Source organism: Sinocyclocheilus grahami, unplaced genomic scaffold (assembly GCF_001515645.1).
Source record: "Sinocyclocheilus grahami isolate Dianchi unplaced genomic scaffold, SAMN03320097.WGS_v1.1 scaffold218.1, whole genome shotgun sequence".
NCBI lineage: Eukaryota > Metazoa > Chordata > Actinopteri > Cypriniformes > Cyprinidae > Sinocyclocheilus > Sinocyclocheilus grahami.
This window is the reverse complement of record NW_015505397.1, coordinates 1,242,093-1,261,144: the sequence shown is the minus strand read 5'-3', so window position 1 is coordinate 1,261,144 and position 19,052 is coordinate 1,242,093. Positions and strand designations below refer to the sequence as shown.

Here is a 19,052-nt window from a genome sequence, read left to right as displayed (position 1 = left end):
ATTTGTCATTTGCTTTTGTTTGCATATAGTATATGAAACGCTTCATTATAGGTATTATATTTTTTTTCACTTTTTTTCTGAACATTTTTTATTAATACCTTAACCAGCGTAACAACATTTTAAAATACATTTCCAATTTTACTCTTTATGCTGCACTCCTCGCTCTTGTGCGCACAGAGTCGCTGTCCACCAAGATAATACTTTTCTAGTAATTCAGCCACCGTCGCTTCTTCATCTGTGGACAACATTGCAGTATTTCTTTCAGGCAGGACCATTCGCTCTTTCATATATTGGTCCAGTTGTATTTTCTTACATTGCGCGAATTATATTCTTGAACCATATCCACGGTTTGGAACTCTTTGGACCTGCTTTCTGTGTGCACTTTCAGGAAAATCAAAACAATGGAACCGAAAACACGACTATGGTTGAGGTACGTCTCGACCTTCGTATTTCTTGCTTCTGTGTTTCAGACAGCAGCTGCTGTTACTCACTACACAATTCCTGAGGAAATGGACGAAGGGTCTGTGGTTGCCAATTTGGTGTCTGATTTGGTATTGGATTTGAAAAGTCTTAGTAAACGTAAAATACGGTTGGATGTGGTCGCTAATAAAAAATATCTTGACGTTAACAAAGATACTGGGGAGCTGTACATTTTAGAAAAGATTGACAGAGAAAATCTGTGCACATCAAAATCAGCCACAACATGCGTTCTTAAAGTGGATGCCACATTGGAGAATCCTATTCGAATGTTTAATATTGAACTTGAAATAATGGACATAAATGATAATGCGCCACGTTTTCGTCGGGATACGATGCATTTAGACATATCAGAGGCAACAGCAATAGGGGAGAGGTTTTCCCTCACGAATGCTGTAGACCCTGATACAGGTTCAAATTCCGTAAAGACATACTATCTCAGTGAAAGCGACCACTTTAGTATTGAGATTCAGACTGGACGAGACGGATCTAAGTTTGCTGACTTAATACTGAAAAAGTCATTAGACAGAGAAAAACAAGCTTCACATAATCTGATACTCACTGCTGTGGATGGAGGAGTCCCTGCGCGCTCTGGCACTGCTAGCATTATTGTGCGCGTTCTGGACACGAATGACAACGCCCAACATGCTTTATAAAAATGGAAGTGACACTCGAGAAACCTGTGCGCATATTTAACTTTGAAATTGAAATTGTAGACATAAATGATAATGCTCCCCAGTTTCGGAGAGATACCATCCACCTGGATATATCAGAATCTACAGCAGCCGGAGAGAGATTCTCGCTCAGTAATGCGGTGGATCCTGATACTGGCTCGAATTCGATTAAAACGTATTATTTGAGTGAGAGCGAACATTTTGACATTGAAATACAAACAGGAAGGGACGGTTCAAAATTTGCTGATTTAATTCTTAAAATGCCTTTAGACAGAGAAAAACAAGCTTCACATAATCTGATACTCACTGCTGTGGATGGAGGAGTCCCCGCGCGCTCTGGCACCGCTAGCATTATTGTGCGCGTTCTGGACACTAATGACAACGCCCCTCAATTCGACAAAGACAGTTACACTATAAATCTAACAGAAAACGCACCTATTGGTAGCCTTGTAGTGAAACTAAACGCCACAGATAAAGATGAAGGAACGAATTCCGATATATTTTACTCTTTTAGTCTATATACCTCCGAAAAAACGCAGCAGACATTCAGTCTGAATCCTGACAATGGAGAAATCAGAGTAAAAGAAATGATTAATTATGAGGATTTCAGGATCTACGATATGGAAATTATAGCAACAGATAAAGGAGTTAATAGTCTCTTTGGAAAATGCAAAGTAAAAATTTTAATCACAGATATGAATGACAATCATCCTGAAATTTCTATAAAATCATTCTCAAGTCCAGTGAAAGAGGATATACCTGTAAATACAGTAATTGCAGTTGTTAGTGTGAGTGATAAAGACTCAGGAGAAAATGGACAGGTAGATATTCATATTTCTGATGATTTACCTTTTGCGCTCAAAGAATCGTCTGATAATTATTATGAATTATTAGTTTCAGAACCGTTAGACCGTGAAAAGGTTCCAGAATATGATATCACTATTACCGTGACTGACATTATTCAGCTTGGATCAATATAACGGAGAGATCCGGACCACGAGAATGTTCAGTTACAGAGACTCGCGCCACCAGCAGCTGGTTGTGATCGCCAAGGACAACGGAGAGCCCGCGCTCTCTGCTACTGTCACCATCAAACTGTCCACGGTGGAGACCGCCCTTAAAACCTATGCTGACATGACTGAGGTGCCTTTGGGATATGACATCTTCTCCGATTTAAACCTGTATCTGGTGATCGGACTGGGCTCTGTTTCATTTCTTTTACTCATCACTATATTGGTCACCATCGTGCTGAAGTGTCAGAAAACGAAGCCCAGCAAAGCGGCTCCTCCGTGCAGGAACAGTGTGATCAGCGAGAGGAACTCGACCATCGCTGATTCCACTCTGGTCTCCAACGATGCCTACTGGTACAGTTTATTTCTAGCAGAGACGAGGAAAGGAAAGCTGGTGGTCAGACAGCCTGTGCCAAAGGGAGCGAGATACATCGTGTCCAGTTTACCGAGAAGCACAGGACTGACCGAGACGAGCGACTCAGCTGCATCTACACTACAGGTAAGATCACATTTTATAGTCTACCTTTTTATTATTTTGTGCACATGTATTATGACTTATGAAACACCCAATCTGAGGTAAGAATATTTCAATAATGGTACTTGTTTTTTAGTCAATTAAAAAATAAAATAAAAAAAAGTTTAATAATAAATTGTGCGGGTAAGTGCATATTAACGTGTACAAGTTTTAAGGCACCTCATTGTGTGCGCCAAGTGGCGCTGTAGTCTCACAAATTGCACATCACTGCGAGCGTAATTTCAACGTCATTATCACATTTAGCCATTTTGCAATGAACCCTTGTTTTCTGCGACTCTGGCTTTAGACAAAATATTGCGATTTACGTCGAGGAAACATTTAATATTTTATCCCTTCACTAACAGTTCTTTTTGCATCTCATTTTGGAGTCATATCCAATGCTTTGTTGCTCCATGAACTGCGTTGTCACTGCATCATAAGCATTTGAGCAGACAATGGATTCTGATTTGAACACCCGGTCAAGGGGAAGGTATGTTGCGCTGTTTTTACTTTTATCAGTATTTTATCAATCAGCTCTGGCTGTTACTCACTATTCTATTCCAGAGGAGATGGAAGTGGGTCTGTCGTGGCAAATTTAGCCACTGATTTGGGACTTGATGTACAGACTTTGATTAAACGAAACATCCGTTTAGATGTTATTGCTAGCAAGAAATATCTCGCCATAAACAAAGACAGGGGCGAGCTGTACATACTAGAGAAGATTGATCGTGAATATCTGTGTCCTGCCAAAACCACTTGCTTTTTAAAAATGGAAGTTATAGTGGAGAACCCTGAGCGAATATTTTACATAGAACTGGAAATCACAGATATCAATGACAATAACCCTCAATTTCGACGAGACACAATCAATTTAGATATCACTGAATCTACACCTGCGGGTGAGCGATTTTCTGTCAGTAATGCAGTGGATTCTGATGTCGGTTCCAACTCGGTTAAAACGTATTATCTGAGCCAGAAGGAGCACTTTGATATTGAAATTCAGTCTGGGAGGGACGGCTCCAAATTTGCTGATTTAATTTTAAAAAAGGCACTAGATCGTGAAACCCAACCAGTTCATAATCTGATACTGACAGCAGTGGATGGCGGAGTTCCTCCGCGTTCAGGAACGGCCAGTATCGTCGTTCGTGTGTTGGATGCAAATGACAACGCCCCTAAATTTGATCAGGAGAGCTACACCATCAGTTTAACTGAAAACTCACCCATAGGCAGCCTGCTTGTTAAATTAAATGCAACAGATCTAGATGAGGGTTCTAATGCCGACCTTGTGTATTCATTTAGTCTGTATACATCAGAGAAGACACAGAAAGCTTTCAGTTTAAACCCTGACAGTGGTGATATTAGAATTAAGGAGATGGTTAATTATGAAGATTTTAAAATTTACGATATGGAGGTTATAGCATCAGATAAAGGAACTCATCCATTATCCGGTCAATGTAAATTATCCATTATAATTACCGACATGAATGACAATCACCCAGAAATTTCAATTAAGTCATTTCAGAGTCCAGTGAAAGAGGATGTACCTGTAAATACAGTAATCGCAGTTGTTAGTGTGAGTGATAAAGACTCAGGAGAAAATGGACAGGTAGATATTCATATTTCTGATTATTTACCTTTTACGCTCAAAGAATCATCTGATAATTATTATGAATTATTAGTTTCAGAACCGTTAGACCGTGAAAAGGTTCCGGAATATGACATCACTATTACCGTGACTGACAGGGGCAACCCGCCGTTATCTGATAATGAAACAATAACTTTAGAGCTGCTGGACGTTAACGACAATGTTCCTCAGTTCCCGCAGACATTCTACACGATACCTGTTATGGAGAATAACGCGCCTGGAGCTTTACTGAGCTCTTTAACTGCTATAGACCCAGATCTCCATGAAAATCAGTATCTAGTCTATTTTATCATAGAGAAGGAAACAGTGAACACCTCCATGTCCATGCTGTTCTCCATTAACCCAGAGAACGGGAATCTTTACGCGCTAAAGACGTTTGACTATGAGATAGAGAAGGAGTTCCTTTTCCACATCGAGGCCAGAGACTCTGGTGTTCCTCCGCTCAGCAGTAACGTGACCGTTCACATTATTATCATGGATCAGAACGACAACACGCCGCTTATAGTGTCTCCATGGCGCGCGCACGGCTCGGTGGTGGAGCAAAAGATTCCGAGATCCACCGATAAAGGGACTCTGATAGCCAAAGTCATCGCCATAGACTCTGATTCAGTGCACAACTCTCGAATCACGTACCAGTTTCTCCACAACACTGACGCGACATTATTCAGCTTGGATCAATATAACGGAGAGATCCGGACCATGAGAATGTTCAGTTACAGAGACTCGCGCCACCAGCAGCTGGTTGTGATCGCCAAGGACAACGGAGAGCCCGCGCTCTCTGCTACAGTCACCATCAAACTGTCCACGGTGGAGACCGCCCTTAAAACCTATGCTGACATGACTGAGGTGCCTTTGGGATATGACATCTTCTCCGATTTAAACCTGTATCTGGTGATCGGACTGGGCTCTGTTTCATTTCTTTTACTCATCACTATATTGGTCACCATCGTGCTGAAGTGTCAGAAAACGAAGCCCAGCAAAGCGGCTCCTCCGTGCAGGAACAGTGTGATCAGCGAGAGGAACTCGACCATCGCGGATTCCACTCTGGTCTCCAACGATGCCTACTGGTACAGTTTATTTCTAGCAGAGACGAGGAAAGGAAAGCTGGTGGTCAGACAGCCTGTGCCAAAGGGAGCGAGATACATCGTGTCCAGTTTACCGAGAAGCACAGGACTGACCGAGACCAGCGACTCAGCTGCATCTACACTACAGGTAAGACAATCCAAATCAATAATCAAAGAGAGATTTACTTGACGTTTTACGCACAATTTCTAAGCGAAGAATCATTTCGTGCGCCTTTGTATAATAAGCAACACAAGTGTTTCCCAGTTTTAGAAAATGGCATTCTACCTCTTAGAGTTGTATTGTTTTAGTGTCTTCATATTTATCCATATTTTTTGCAAGGGCTGTTTATTGTTTGTCTTTACATGTGCTATTTTGAATCTTCACATTTAAATCTAATTTTCTCAATTTGAGCGCAGCAACAAGTACTGAATTGCTGGGGTTGGAGCGCTGGACAAAAAAAAAAATCAAATAATGCGGTAAATAGAAAAAATACCTATTGTAAGTAAGGCTGTTCTCTTCAAGTTGTGTATGTTCATGGTGTACTCACTGAGCGTCGCTATCCTCTAAGAAAACGCTTTTGGTCATCGTCTCAGTCGCCATGACAGATTTCAGGAGGAAAGCGCACAAAGGATCGCGCCATGACAAGTGTTTCGCTGAGTGTCCTATTCGTTTCTCTGACCATTTCATGACCGCGAGGAGTACACATATCTCAAACGCTGCAAAATGGAGGGATGCGTAAAGTCACAGTTTTGGAGGTATGTAACGGTCTTTCTGTTTTTCTCCGCTATTTTGGACACAGTGTCCTCTGTTACACACTATTCTATTCCAGAGGAAATGGAGGAAGGCTCTGTTGTTGCTAATTTGGCGTCAGATTTGGGACTGGATGTGAAAACACTGAGCAGACGAAAAATGCGACTCGACATTATATCTAACAAGAAATATCTGGATGTCAATAAAGAGACAGGAGAGCTCTATATATTAGAAAAGATGGATCGAGAGTTCCTCTGCAGTGTTAAAACATCAACCTGTTTTATCAAAATGGAAGTGATACTCGAAAATCCTGTTCGAATATTTAACATTGAAATTGAAATTGTTGACATTAACGATAATGCTCCCCAGTTTCGGAGAGATGCGATCCATTTGGATATATCAGAATCTACAGCAGCCGGAGAGAGATTCTCGCTCAGTAATGCGGTGGATCCTGATACTGGCTCGAATTCGATTAAAACTTATTATTTGAGTGAGAATGATCATTTTGACATTGAAATACAAACAGGAAGGGACGGGTCAAAATTTGTTGATTTAATTCTTAAAAATCCTTTAGACAGAGAAAAACAAGGTTCACATAATCTGATACTCACTGCTGTGGATGGAGGAGTCCCCGCGCGCTCTGGCACTGCTAGCATTATTGTGCGCGTTCTGGACACGAATGACAACGCCCCTCAATTCGACAAAGACAGTTACACTATAAATCTAACAGAAAACGCACCTGTTGGAAGCCTTGTAGTGAAATTAAACGCGACAGATAAAGATGAAGGCTCAGGTCTCCAACGATGCCTACTGGTACAGTTTATTTCTAGCAGAGACGAGGAAAGGAAAGCTGGTGGTCAGACAGCCTGTGCCAAAGGGAGCGAGATACATCGTGTCCAGTTTACCGAGGAGCACAGGACTGACCGAGACCAGCGACTCAGCTGCATCTACACTACAGGTAAGAAACGCATCCTTATGAACCTTAATACAAATTATGTATCTTTCTTTATTTAATTTTTTTTAGTTCAGCGTATTTGGGGCATTCGTAATTTTCTTTCATCTTCGTTTGCAGTCTAATAAAAACAAAAATAACAACAAAGCAGTTATCTTAAAATAAGCATTTTTTTTGCTGCTAAAAGCACAATCATACAGGATGTACAAACTTGGCGCCATGTGTCGCTGTTCACCAACAAAAACCAATGTTAAGTGGTAAATTTTTCAGCCGCCATGACGCATAATCAGCAGGAGAGTGCGTTTCTTTTTAGTCTTGAGGGAGGTGATCCGGTCAGACAGCCTGTGCCAAAGGGAGCGAGATACATCGTGTCCAGTTTACCGAGAAGCACAGGACTGACCGAGACCAGCGACTCAGCTGCATCTACACTACAGGTAAGAAACGCATCCTTATGAACCTTAATACAAATTATGTATCTTTCTTTATTTAATTTTTTTTAGTTCAGCGTATTTGGGGCATTCGTAATTTTCTTTCATCTTCGTTTGCAGTCTAATAAAAACAAAATAACAACAAAGCAGTTATCTTAAAATAAGCATTTTTTTGCTGCTAAAAGCACAATCATACAGGATGTACAAACTTGGCGCCATGTGTCGCTGTTCACCAACAAAAACCAATGTTAAGTGGTAAATTTTTCAGCCGCCATGACGCATAATCAGCAGGAGAGTGCGTTTCATTTTAGTCTTGAGGGAGGTGATCCTGTTGTAGTTCGTGCTGTGCGAGAATACGATTCACGTTTGTGGTCAGTTGAGTCTATGGCCTGGAAATAATCAGCCGTTCACTCTCGTCTCGTAATTTTATGTAATTGTAGCTGTGTTAACCCGAGTCACTATGAAGGGACGCGCTGCTGTGATCGCTGATGATAAGAGGTACGTGTTCATCTTCCTTCTGTTCCCTGCGATCTTTGGCATTACGTCTGCCGTCACACATTACTCTATTCCTGAAGAAATGGTAGCTGGATCCGTTGTGGCTAATCTAGCCACAGATTTGGGGTTAGATTTAAAAACTTTAACCAAACGGCGAATACGATTAGATGTCATTAGTAACAGAAAATACCTGGACATTAACAAAGAAACCGGAGATCTTTATATAGCGGAGAAAATAGATCGAGAATATCTGTGCAACTTCAAGACATCGTCCTGTTTTTTAAAGATGGATGTGACAGTCGATAACCCTGAGAGAATATTTAATATTGAGCTTGAAATACTGGATATCAATGACAATGCACCGCACTTCAGGAGGGATACAATGCACCTTGATATTTCTGAATCTACCCCAGTTGGCGAACGATTCTCTCTGAATAACGCTGTAGATCCAGACTTTGGCTCAAATTCAATCAAAACATACTATCTAACTGAAAGCGAGCATTTTGATATTGACATACAGTCTGGAAGGGACGGGTCGAAATTTACAAATTTAGTCTTAAAAAAGCCATTAGACCGCGAGAAACAGGCAACGCATAATATGATACTCACTGCTGTAGATGGAGGAGTCCCCGCACGTTCTGGAACGGCAAGTATTATTGTGCGCGTGTTAGATGTGAATGACAACGCCCCAAAATTTGATAAAGACAGTTATACTATTAACCTTACAGAAAACTCTCCGATTGGAAGTCTTATATTGAAATTAAACGCATCAGACTTAGACGAGGGATCAAATTCAGATATAGTTTATGCATTCAGCCTGTATACCTCTGAAAAAACACAACACACATTTAGTTTAAATCCTGAAAATGGTGAAATTAGAGTCAAAGAAATTGTTAGCTATGAGGATTTTAAGATTTATGATATGGAGGTCATTGCTACCGATAAGGGGGGAAATCCCTTATCTGGACAATGTAAACTGACTATATTGATAAATGATATGAACGACAATCATCCTGAAATTTCTATAAAATCATTCTCAAGTCCAATGAAAGAGGATGTGCCTGTTTCGGACTGGGCTCTGTTTCATTTCTTTTACTCATCACTATATTGGTCACCATCGTGCTGAAGTGTCAGAAAACGAAGCCCAGCAAAGCGACTCCTCCGTGCAGGAACAGTGTGATCAGCGAGAGGAACTCGACCATCGCGGATTCCACTCTGGTCTCCAACGATGCCTACTGGTACAGTTTATTTCTAGCAGAGACGAGGAAAGGAAAGCTGGTGGTCAGACAGCCTGTGCCAAAGGGAGCGAGATACATCGTGTCCAGTTTACCGAGGAGCACAGGACTGACCGAGACCAGCGACTCAGCTGCATCTACACTACAGGTAGGCTTACATACCGTCAACAGGTGAACTACTTCTTCAAAGAAGCCAGACAACGGTATACAGTTTGACTTTTCAACCTTTAGCCAAACACTTTATAAGCCCACATTATTCTCTCTGAGAATATTATTCTTATTTTCAGCTTCTGCCTTTCAAGTACACATTCACATCATATTTTCCAACTTCCCATCTTGTGAAGTTATGCTGAAGTTGAAATGGGAGTGTTTCAGTCGTTCTTAGCACATCTTCTATTGTACTTTAGGAGTTTGTATATGCATTTTTTTTCTTTTTCTCTTTGTAAAATTTCTGTTTGACTCAATCCAATACTGTTCTTTTTATTTACAATCAGTTAAACGTAATTTTCTTGTCTTAAAAGTTCACATACACATATTTGTATATATATGCAAATATTTATGCTTATATTTGTTCAGACAAAATGACAGAAGTGAGCATTGCCTTCTTGCAAATGTTTATGTGTGTTTTTGCTGTTTATTCTGATTCTACAATTCTACAACCGCATAAATCTTACCTGTTGTACATATACTCTCAGCTTCCTTCTAGCTGAGCTGCTGCCACAGAGAAAAAGAGAGTGTCTGTCTGTGTGTGTGTGTGTGTGTGTGTATGTATGAAGTGTAAATTTGTGCAAGTGTGTTGTGACCTGTTGCTTCTCTCTCAGAGCTGGTTGACCTACTTTTCTGACTATATTATATTATATTATATAATATTATATTACGTTTGTCTCTCATGTTCCAAGTTTTTTTTTACGCACACGCACACGCACACACACACATACACACACACACACACACACACACACATACACATACACATACACAAAAGCAAACAACAGTGGCCCCACAAATATTTAGATAGTTAAATCACACATTGGCAGTTTCTACTTCACTGTAAAAAATTAATCAGGGGTTTTGTAATTTTCATTTAAAAAAATAAGGTGATAATTAAAAATAGTGCGTATATTTTATTAAAGAAATTGTGGTTTAGTGTTGTATAGAACATTTTGAGAACTTTTCACTAATAAAACCAAGAGATTATGTTTTCCTCATATTTTTTTAAGGAAACTTAAGCAGTTTTGAGGCTTGAATTGAAAAATTTATTAAACTTTAAAAAAAAAAAAAAATAAGGAAAGAAGGTTATCTATTTATTTCAAGAGAATTAGCTCTATTTTGCAGTTTTATTTTGGCTGTGATTGTTAGTTCCCAGCATGCTTTGCATTTGGCTGGATATGGAGAGTAAATATTGAAATTAAGTACTACTTCATTTGTTTTTGAGTAAAGCGAAACATCTATTAATGTTTATTGTTCAGCTATGTTTGACATTTGAAAGAATTTCTAAGTTGAAGTTTCTGTCGTTACCATTGTGCAGAAGAGTAGAGCTTATGGTTATGGATAACTGCATGTACTAACAATGTGGGGCATGATGCTTTGTTCAATCAGCTTTGTTAATATTACTGCAGTGAGGTTTATCCCTACTTGAGCTATTTGGCTGTATACAGTGTTTTAATTGTACAAAGTAACTCAAAAAGTCAAATACAAACAGGCCTTACTCAAAATCACGGACTTTTGAGAATTAATAATATTGAAATCATTGTGCCATAGATGAAATAATTTAGGAGATTTTAATAGTCTTAAAAGCTACTCAAAAATAGTATGTGTAATATTGCTACCATAATTGTTTAAGTATCATACCATTTTCATACCATTTTTGAGTTTTATTGCATAAATAAAGTATTATTTTGTAAAATTTAAAAGTGTGGCTTAATTATACAAAAACTTTTGGGTCCACTGTGTTTCTTAGCATTGGCACAAATCACTTACAATAACACTTCACAAGTGACGTACAATTTTTCTTTTCTTTTTTATTTATTTTCCATAAATGTATTAAATATGTATAAATAATGTTTTCTTTACTGAACATGATACATTTGAATTTAAGCACTTGCTATTTTTAAATATGCATCAAGTCTTGTTTATTTGTATGATTATGATATATATTTTTTCTGTAGCATTTTTTTAACTTGTTCTCTTTTGTTAGAGAGTGTTACCTGAAGGACAGGTAAGTTATTTGAAAGACAAAATTAGAAAGTTTTTAACTTTTCCTATTATTTTTGTGCAGTCTTTTTTTCATGTAAACAATGTATTTTAATCTGTCTCTCCTCTCAGTCTCTCATTCTTAGTGCTTCTTAGTGAATTGCATAATGTAGTTTGTTTTCCTTCATTTGTTATGCTTTAACATTTCTCACATTGTATCTCAGGTTACCTGGAGTCCCCGATAATTCAGACAACAAGGAGAGGACAACAACCCATTTTCTTGATTTGATTTGTTAATGCACCGTAGATCTTTTACACCATGCTTAGACTGATATAGATAAGTTAAAATCAATGTGGATTGAGGTTTTGTTGACAGAAAAGTGTTCAGTGAAATTCATCAAAATGATTGTGCTGAAAGCTAAATATTGAAATGTATGTCTCTGCTTTTGTTTCCGTTTTAAAGTACTCAAAATGAACGAGGTCCCCTCTCCCGCTGGAGGTATGCAGTCCTGACTTCACCATTCTCTCGATTTCTGGAGCGCCTGATCCCAGGGCCCACTGACCTTTACTGAAATATATGTGACTCTGTGTGTTTCTCTTTGTGGTTGGTGATTTTTGTCAGTGGAGTTTGCCTTGTCCTGTTGTAGGAGGAGCCAAATGAACCTATTTATTCAACTGAAGTCAAATCAGTTTTATTCAGTTTAGATGCAGATAAATGCTTCAACAGGTCAACATCAACACTCAGTTCGACATTTCACTTGGTCTTCTGAGCTTTGTAGATGTACAGGTTTAAACTTTGCAGTATTTATGAACACAACGTGTGTATTTTTTTCCCCACTTGTGGAACTCAAAACTGAAACCCGCAGTTTTTTATTCTTCACTACAAATTATGTTATGCAGCCTCACAAAACCCAACTTTTATAGACACCTGTGACCAGCAGAAATGCTAATGATAACTCTGATTCTCTGTGGTTTGATTGACAGTGGCTGGGGGTGAAAATGTTGCTCAAATGCATTCCTTAATCGGTTAAAGAAAGTTCACCCAGAAGTAAAAATGGATAATTTACTCACCCTCATGTCTTTCCAAATTTGAATGATTTTCTTTGTTTCGTGGAAGAATGTTTATGCTGCTCTTTTTCTCTACAATGAAAGTGACAAGGAATGGAAGCTGTAAATTTCCGAAAAAATATTAAAAACCAACTGATTCTTGTCTTCACATTTTCTTGACACCATCTGTTTTCATTCACTTTCATAGTCTGAAAAAAAGCATCCAGGACATTTTTTCTTTTTGTGTTCCACAGACGAAAAAGTATGTTTTTAAATGACAGACGGGTTAGTAAATGGCAGAATTACATATTTCTGATTCTCTGTGGTTTGATTGACAGTGGCTGGGGGGGAAAATGTTGCTCAAATGCATTCCTTAATCGGTTAAAGAAAGTTCACCCAGAAGTAAAAATGGATAATTTACTCACCCTCATGTCTTTCCAAATTTGAATGATTTTCTTTGTTTCGTGGAAGAATGTTTATGCTGCTCTTTTTCTCTACAATGAAAGTGACAAGGAATGGAAGCTGTAAATTTCCGAAAAAATATTAAAAACCAACTGATTCTTGTCTTCACATTTTCTTTCGAATTCACTTTCATAGTCTGAAAAAAAGCATCCAGGACATTTTTTCTTTTTGTGTTCCACAGACGAAAAAGTATGTTTTTAAATGACAGACGGGTTAGTAAATGGCAGAATTACATATTTAGGAAGAGTGTTTTTAGCAAATATGGCTCTAGTGCATGATGTGGGTTTTAATGATATATGTACTGATTGTTCATCTACTAAACATCATTATGAGCTCCTCAGCCTGTTTGTTGAATGGTTTGTCTACTTGTGTGTTTGAATGGATGGTGAATTGACTGGTGGATTCCAATTTCACATACTGGTTCTGTTGAATTTTTCTTCACAAATGAATCAGAATGATGCAAAACAAATTACAACCACCCAGTTTTCAGCTCGCTGCCCTTCCGTCACCCCAACCACCCTCACCTGATATCTGAGCATGGTTCTCATTGATCAACCCACCCCTCCGTCACCTGTCAATCAAACCAAGGTTCCACCTTCTGTTTTGCCTGAAGCCTTTAAGAGACAGGCCTTGGTTGCATGAGATGTGTTCAGATTCTGGCCTATCACTTAGTGAATAATGTTTGAAGTTTAGGTTCTTACGTCCAGTTTTTCTTTCTCGTTGACAGGCGTCCACCACCACCAGCAGCAGTTCCAGCTAAGGATCCTCCCAACCGTATTGCCGGAGCAAAGTATGAAAAACGTTCCATCAACCAATCAGCATGTCTGTTCACCTGGATCCATCATATTCACCTGCACCATCCTACAGAGATGAAACCAACCCTGAGTGATGCCTACAGCTTCATGTCAATGTTCGGAGAGTTTGCCCTCACTTTCCCCTAACAAGCTCATTGTTGATCTGACCAGAGGAATGACGGAAGATCTTTTGCCTATGATACTAAGAGACACTCTTACACCTGACCGGTCAGGATTGGACTTGGACTGGATCTGTGAGCACACACACACACACACACACACACACACACACAAATTAATATCTTCAAACAACACAGCTCATGTCTTTATCAAATAAACTTTTCTGCAAATCCAGTATGCTTATGTTTGCATGGTTAAAGCGCCATGTTAGATCTTTGTTATATTTAGTGACTGGTAAAGACATTGGGGAGATAAATTATTAACAGAATATTCTCACATGAACTGACGTGGACACTGGATTGCAAAAAAAAAATAAAAATTCTTAATCTGTGGTTTTGTCTTATTTTCTGGTAAAATTATCTAAAAATGCTTGCAATAAGATTAATTTACAACACAAGCAAACATTGTGTAAACCTCAACTAAACTAAAATCTGAAAATCAAGTCACTCATTCATGCTCTGAAAAGCACTAATATCTTTGTATTTTGCTACTCATGTAAATATATCTGGTTTCAAGCATGTTTAGATATTTTTACTAGAAAATATAGAGATACTAATGACAAATGGGCTTTTTTTGCAATGTGGATGATATTAAACAAACACAAAGAGGATTAAATGATTCTGCCATGTTGAGAGATGGAGTGCGGAGCTTTTGCTAGACTGAATTTGGACATTGAAAGCTTCTCTTTCCCTGCAACAGATGTATAAAGCCTTTCTTATGTGTTTTCTTGGATCTCATAAAGACTAGACTGATTAGAAGATCAGAATAATGCAAGTGTTATCCAGTGTATTCAGAAGAGGTCACAGCAAATTCGATTTGTTGTGCTGTATAGTCTACAGTCTCTTATCTGTAGTGTTGTATTATGTCTGTGTTACTGTTTGTGTCAGTATTTTTGCGTTTCAGTATGTAAAGAATGAAGTTAAATCTAAGCACTGATCTGACACAGAAAGAGCTGAGTATTGTTGTAGTTCTGTGGTGACTGGTGACATTCATGAATGCACAAATGCAGGCACAGCACAGTGATGTCATAGTGCGGACATTTGATGGTCACAGTGGTTTCTAAGAGTTTAGGAGATTCATTAAGTAGCCACTTCCTGATGCTCAAGATTTCTGTCTCAGATAAAAAACCCACTGACTTCTAATAGAGACTGTTAAAGAGTGAGTTCCTTCTTGTTGTCCTTTATAAAAACACCACACTATTTCAGAGATAAAGACCATCAAACTTCACTAAATCTTTGAAATAAGGCCAAATATAAAGAGCACTCAAGGTGGTGGGTGACTTTTACTTGCTTTAAAACAAGAAAAGATGAGAACTGCTAATCTTTACTTATCAACTGTATAATTATCTGATGTTATGAAATGTGTTTAATATTCATGGAAATGCTTTGAAAAAAAAGACAATTAAGCCAAGTGAAAATACACTGCATTGCATTGAAATGCACTAGCCAAATATTATTGTTTTTCTTCATTTTTTTTTCTGGTGTTAAAATTATGTATTAATATTAATGCATTAATATAAACTTTCATATTGTTGCTTTTTTTCTTGATATTTTGTATTTGCTGGCTATATCAGTTGTGCAATATATGGACATCAATATTTTATTTCAGTGAACAGTATGGTATTGTTGTTTTTCTGATAGTTTCCAGGCTTTCTGAAATGTAATTTATTCATAGCTTCCTGAGGGTATGGCAGTTTTCCCAGGCAGGTCAAGAGGTCAGGGTGTCATGGGGTCAGTTCAATGACTGGAATGCACAGCATGTGTGTCTTGTCAAAGCAATGCACTATTACATAATACATTTGCATTAGATTTTCTGTTTTGGAGGAACAAATGCTGGATGTTTACATGTGGTATTTTAAACAGGAAGTAATAATTTCAAGGCTCTAAACTGGCTGTCTCAGAGGATTGGCTAATGTTCAGACATGGACAGTGTTGTAAAATAACATTGAGGCAATCAGAGGGGAAAAAATAAATACATTTTTTGTAGAATGACAAAATATTAAGGTGTTTTTCTTTGATTTATTGACTGCCTGTGTGAACAGCTATAGGTAGGTCACTCGTCTCTCACTGGCTAGAATTAATTTACCCAAAAGCCTCATTTTGTGGTATAAAAATGGACTACCTATATACAGCACTGGCCTGTCTTATGCCCTGTAGTACCATATGTTTCTTCTTCATTTCCCCTTCTGTCCAATTAAGCTTAATCCAGTTTTGCAAATGTGTTTTTCGAATTCATTTTCTACTGCTTTCCTAAAGCTGTACACATCCATGATCTGCCTCGGAGAAACTCACCAGACCCTCTTTGCTCATGCTTATCTGCTGATATTTTTGTACTGCATATTTACAATAGATAAAAACTTAATGTGATTTCTGTCATTCTCCATGTAATCCAGAAGTACATAAGATGTGATGGGACATTGCATTAGTAATATGTTTTTAGGTTTTAAATGACTTCTCAGTATGTGAGTAGCAATCTGCCTGTAGCCCAACTGAACACATGCACTGGAGTAAAACAACAACAACAACAAAAAAAAAACATGTTTGTACAGTATACCATTATGATTATCTTATAATCATGGAAGAGAAAAACAGTGTTTATGAACTTATCTGACTTCTGATAATCAGTGATATAATCAAAGTGACCTATTGTGAAAACTTTGCATGTTTTTGATCTGTATGGGGTGGTGAGTGTGCTTTTGTTTGGGTGGGTAAAGATGAGGTCATCACTGCAGATGATGTAATGCATTGAAGATAATCAGACAGATCACATTTCATATCAGCTTTTTCATTTAGATGTAACCACACTAGGATTATCATCACAAACTCTTTTTTTCCTGTTAATTCTGACAAATGGTAAATAGAAATAATAAAGCATTAACCACTGCCCTGACTGGCTTATTGCCTTGTTCTGATTCTGTGATGTGGGTCAGAACAAATAGAAAAAAAGAGTAACCACTCTTTGCTTCTCTTTCCCTCCTGACCCAGATTTCTCTCTGCCTGCACACAGAGAGAGACTGCAGCACCATTAAAAACTGCTGCAGCAGACACACACACAGAGAGAGAGAGAGAGAGAGAGAGAGAGAGAGAGAGAGAGAGAGAGTCTGGTTCACTATCCTTGTGGGGACTCCCCATAGGTGAATTGGTTTTTATACTATACAAACTGTAATTTATATCGCCCTACACCTAAAACTACCCATCACAGAAAACTTTGTGCATTTTTACAATCTCCAAAAAAAAAACTCATTCTGTATGATTCACTCAATTTAGGTCCCCATGAGTTGGTGTGTTTTCAGGTGTAAGTCCCCACCAGTATAGAAAAACATGTATACACACATACACACACACACACACAGTTTTCATTTGTCATATACATTTATCCTCAGAATTTTATCACGAAGGTCCACACACACACACACACAAAATTGCTATTGCCAGGCCTTCTCTAAACTAATTCTGTATGATTCACTCAATTTAGGTCCCCATGAGTTGGTGTGTTTTCAGGTGTAAGTCCCCACCAGTATAGAAAAACATGTATACACACACACACACACACACACACACACACAGTTTTCATTTGTCATATACATTTATCCTCAGAATTTTATCACGAAGGTCCACACACACACACACACACAATTGCTATTGCCAGGCCTTCTCTAAACTACAGTTCAGCTAACTGTGTCACCATCAAAACAACCATGCTTTCCTGAAAAACTGCAGAGAAAAAAGGCTTCAATCTGAGCAATCCAGCTGACTGCTGGTTTCTAGGCAACGGGAGCCTGTCTCTATAGCGACCGAGTAAAAGATAGATGGTGGAGCATGGGTTAAAGAGGAGAGAATAATTTTACAAGGAATGATAAAAAAATGTGTACAAATAATTAATAAAAAAACGACGGTGTTGTTACTGAGATTTCTTTCGTGAGCGATTAATTTATTTGATCTTCCTTATGTTCTTCCCAAACCCCCTCCCTTCATTCACTCTTTCCTCAGGAGACCGCAATGTTCAGCACCACGGACAGCGACCCACCTATCCAAATGCCCGTTGCCACGGTAACGGACTGCGGGCGGGGATGGGTGCATGATGCTGCAGCCTGTAATTTGATGCACAGACGTGAGGCTCAGCACGCCAGATCCGGGTATCTCGTATAGCTGTGCAGTCTATGTTAAACAAACACACTGTATAACGCAGAAATGTATAATAATATATGACTGCCTTTTTATGATATAGGAGAAGTATTGATTAACATGTGATTGATATGTATATTTGATCTTCATTTCACAAGAGCATGTGATGTGAATCACTTCGCTCTGCCCTCTGGTGTCTTTTGTCTGATATGTGGTTTGGATTTCACAGACCAGCGCAGATATGGGAATGCTCATACGTAAGCAGCTGAGGTGGGAGGGATCACAGAACAAAAGACGCGGGTGGGGCCGAGTTTGTCACGTGATCCATGTAACTGAACCACAAGGTGTCACTGCTCACCATGCAATTAGACACTAGAACACTGCATACTTACAAATTCTAGCTCATTTATTCTTTTAAAGCATGATAAAGCAGGATTTAAATGCGGATTTCAAGAAAGGAAAAATAAACAAAAGTTTTTTTGTTTTTTTTAAACTAATGAGATATTTCGTTCTCTTTTAGTACATTTGGTGTTGTGATGCCTCAATTTTAAAATTGTAATCTTTATAATATTATTTGAAAATAATAATAATAATAATAATAATAATAATAATAATTATTATTATTATTATTATTATTAGTAGTAGTAGTAGTAGTATTGGTATTAGTATCATTATTATTGTTGTTGTTGTTGTTGGTACTCATAAACATCACTAGAAGATGGAAGTTGCAGTTCTGCAAAATCGCTGTGAGTGGCGCTACAATACTAATCATCGCTAACAGTCCTGTTGAGCAGGTTCACTTCATGGGCTGGCGTATCAGACATCACTCTGGCTTTGAACAATGAACAACCACGACGATTTTAGATCTGTCTGTTAATTTGTCATTTGGAATAGCATACATGAGTTGACCGCATTTGCTTAAAACTATTTTCATTGGTGTTCAGAGGAAGCATGGCAAGAGAAAATAAAATAATATGGATGAGCAAGATTTTTTATCTGATATGTTT

The 19,052-nt window shown here is 38.3% G+C and overlaps 2 protein-coding genes across 2 annotated transcripts in view; both read left to right on the top strand.

Moving 5' to 3' along the window:
• The first annotated feature begins 2,153 nt into the window (after positions 1 to 2,153).
• Positions 2,154 to 15,529, top strand: LOC107596395 (protocadherin beta-7-like). The gene is made up of 4 exons (XM_016287117.1): positions 2,154 to 2,660; positions 3,301 to 5,367; positions 6,929 to 7,093; positions 13,675 to 15,529. Exons 1-4 carry the CDS (start codon positions 2,154 to 2,156, stop codon positions 13,705 to 13,707), a joined length of 2,772 nt encoding a protein of 923 aa, XP_016142603.1. The 3' UTR covers positions 13,708 to 15,529.
• A 2,390-nt stretch (positions 15,530 to 17,919) lies between these two features.
• LOC107596394 (protocadherin alpha-8-like) overlaps positions 17,920 to 19,052 on the top strand; it is a 7,092-nt gene continuing 5,959 nt past the window's right edge. The window contains exon 1 of the mRNA XM_016287116.1: positions 17,920 to 18,056. Within this exon, the coding sequence (XP_016142602.1) occupies positions 17,920 to 18,056 (137 nt within the window). The remainder of the gene's footprint in view (positions 18,057 to 19,052) is intronic.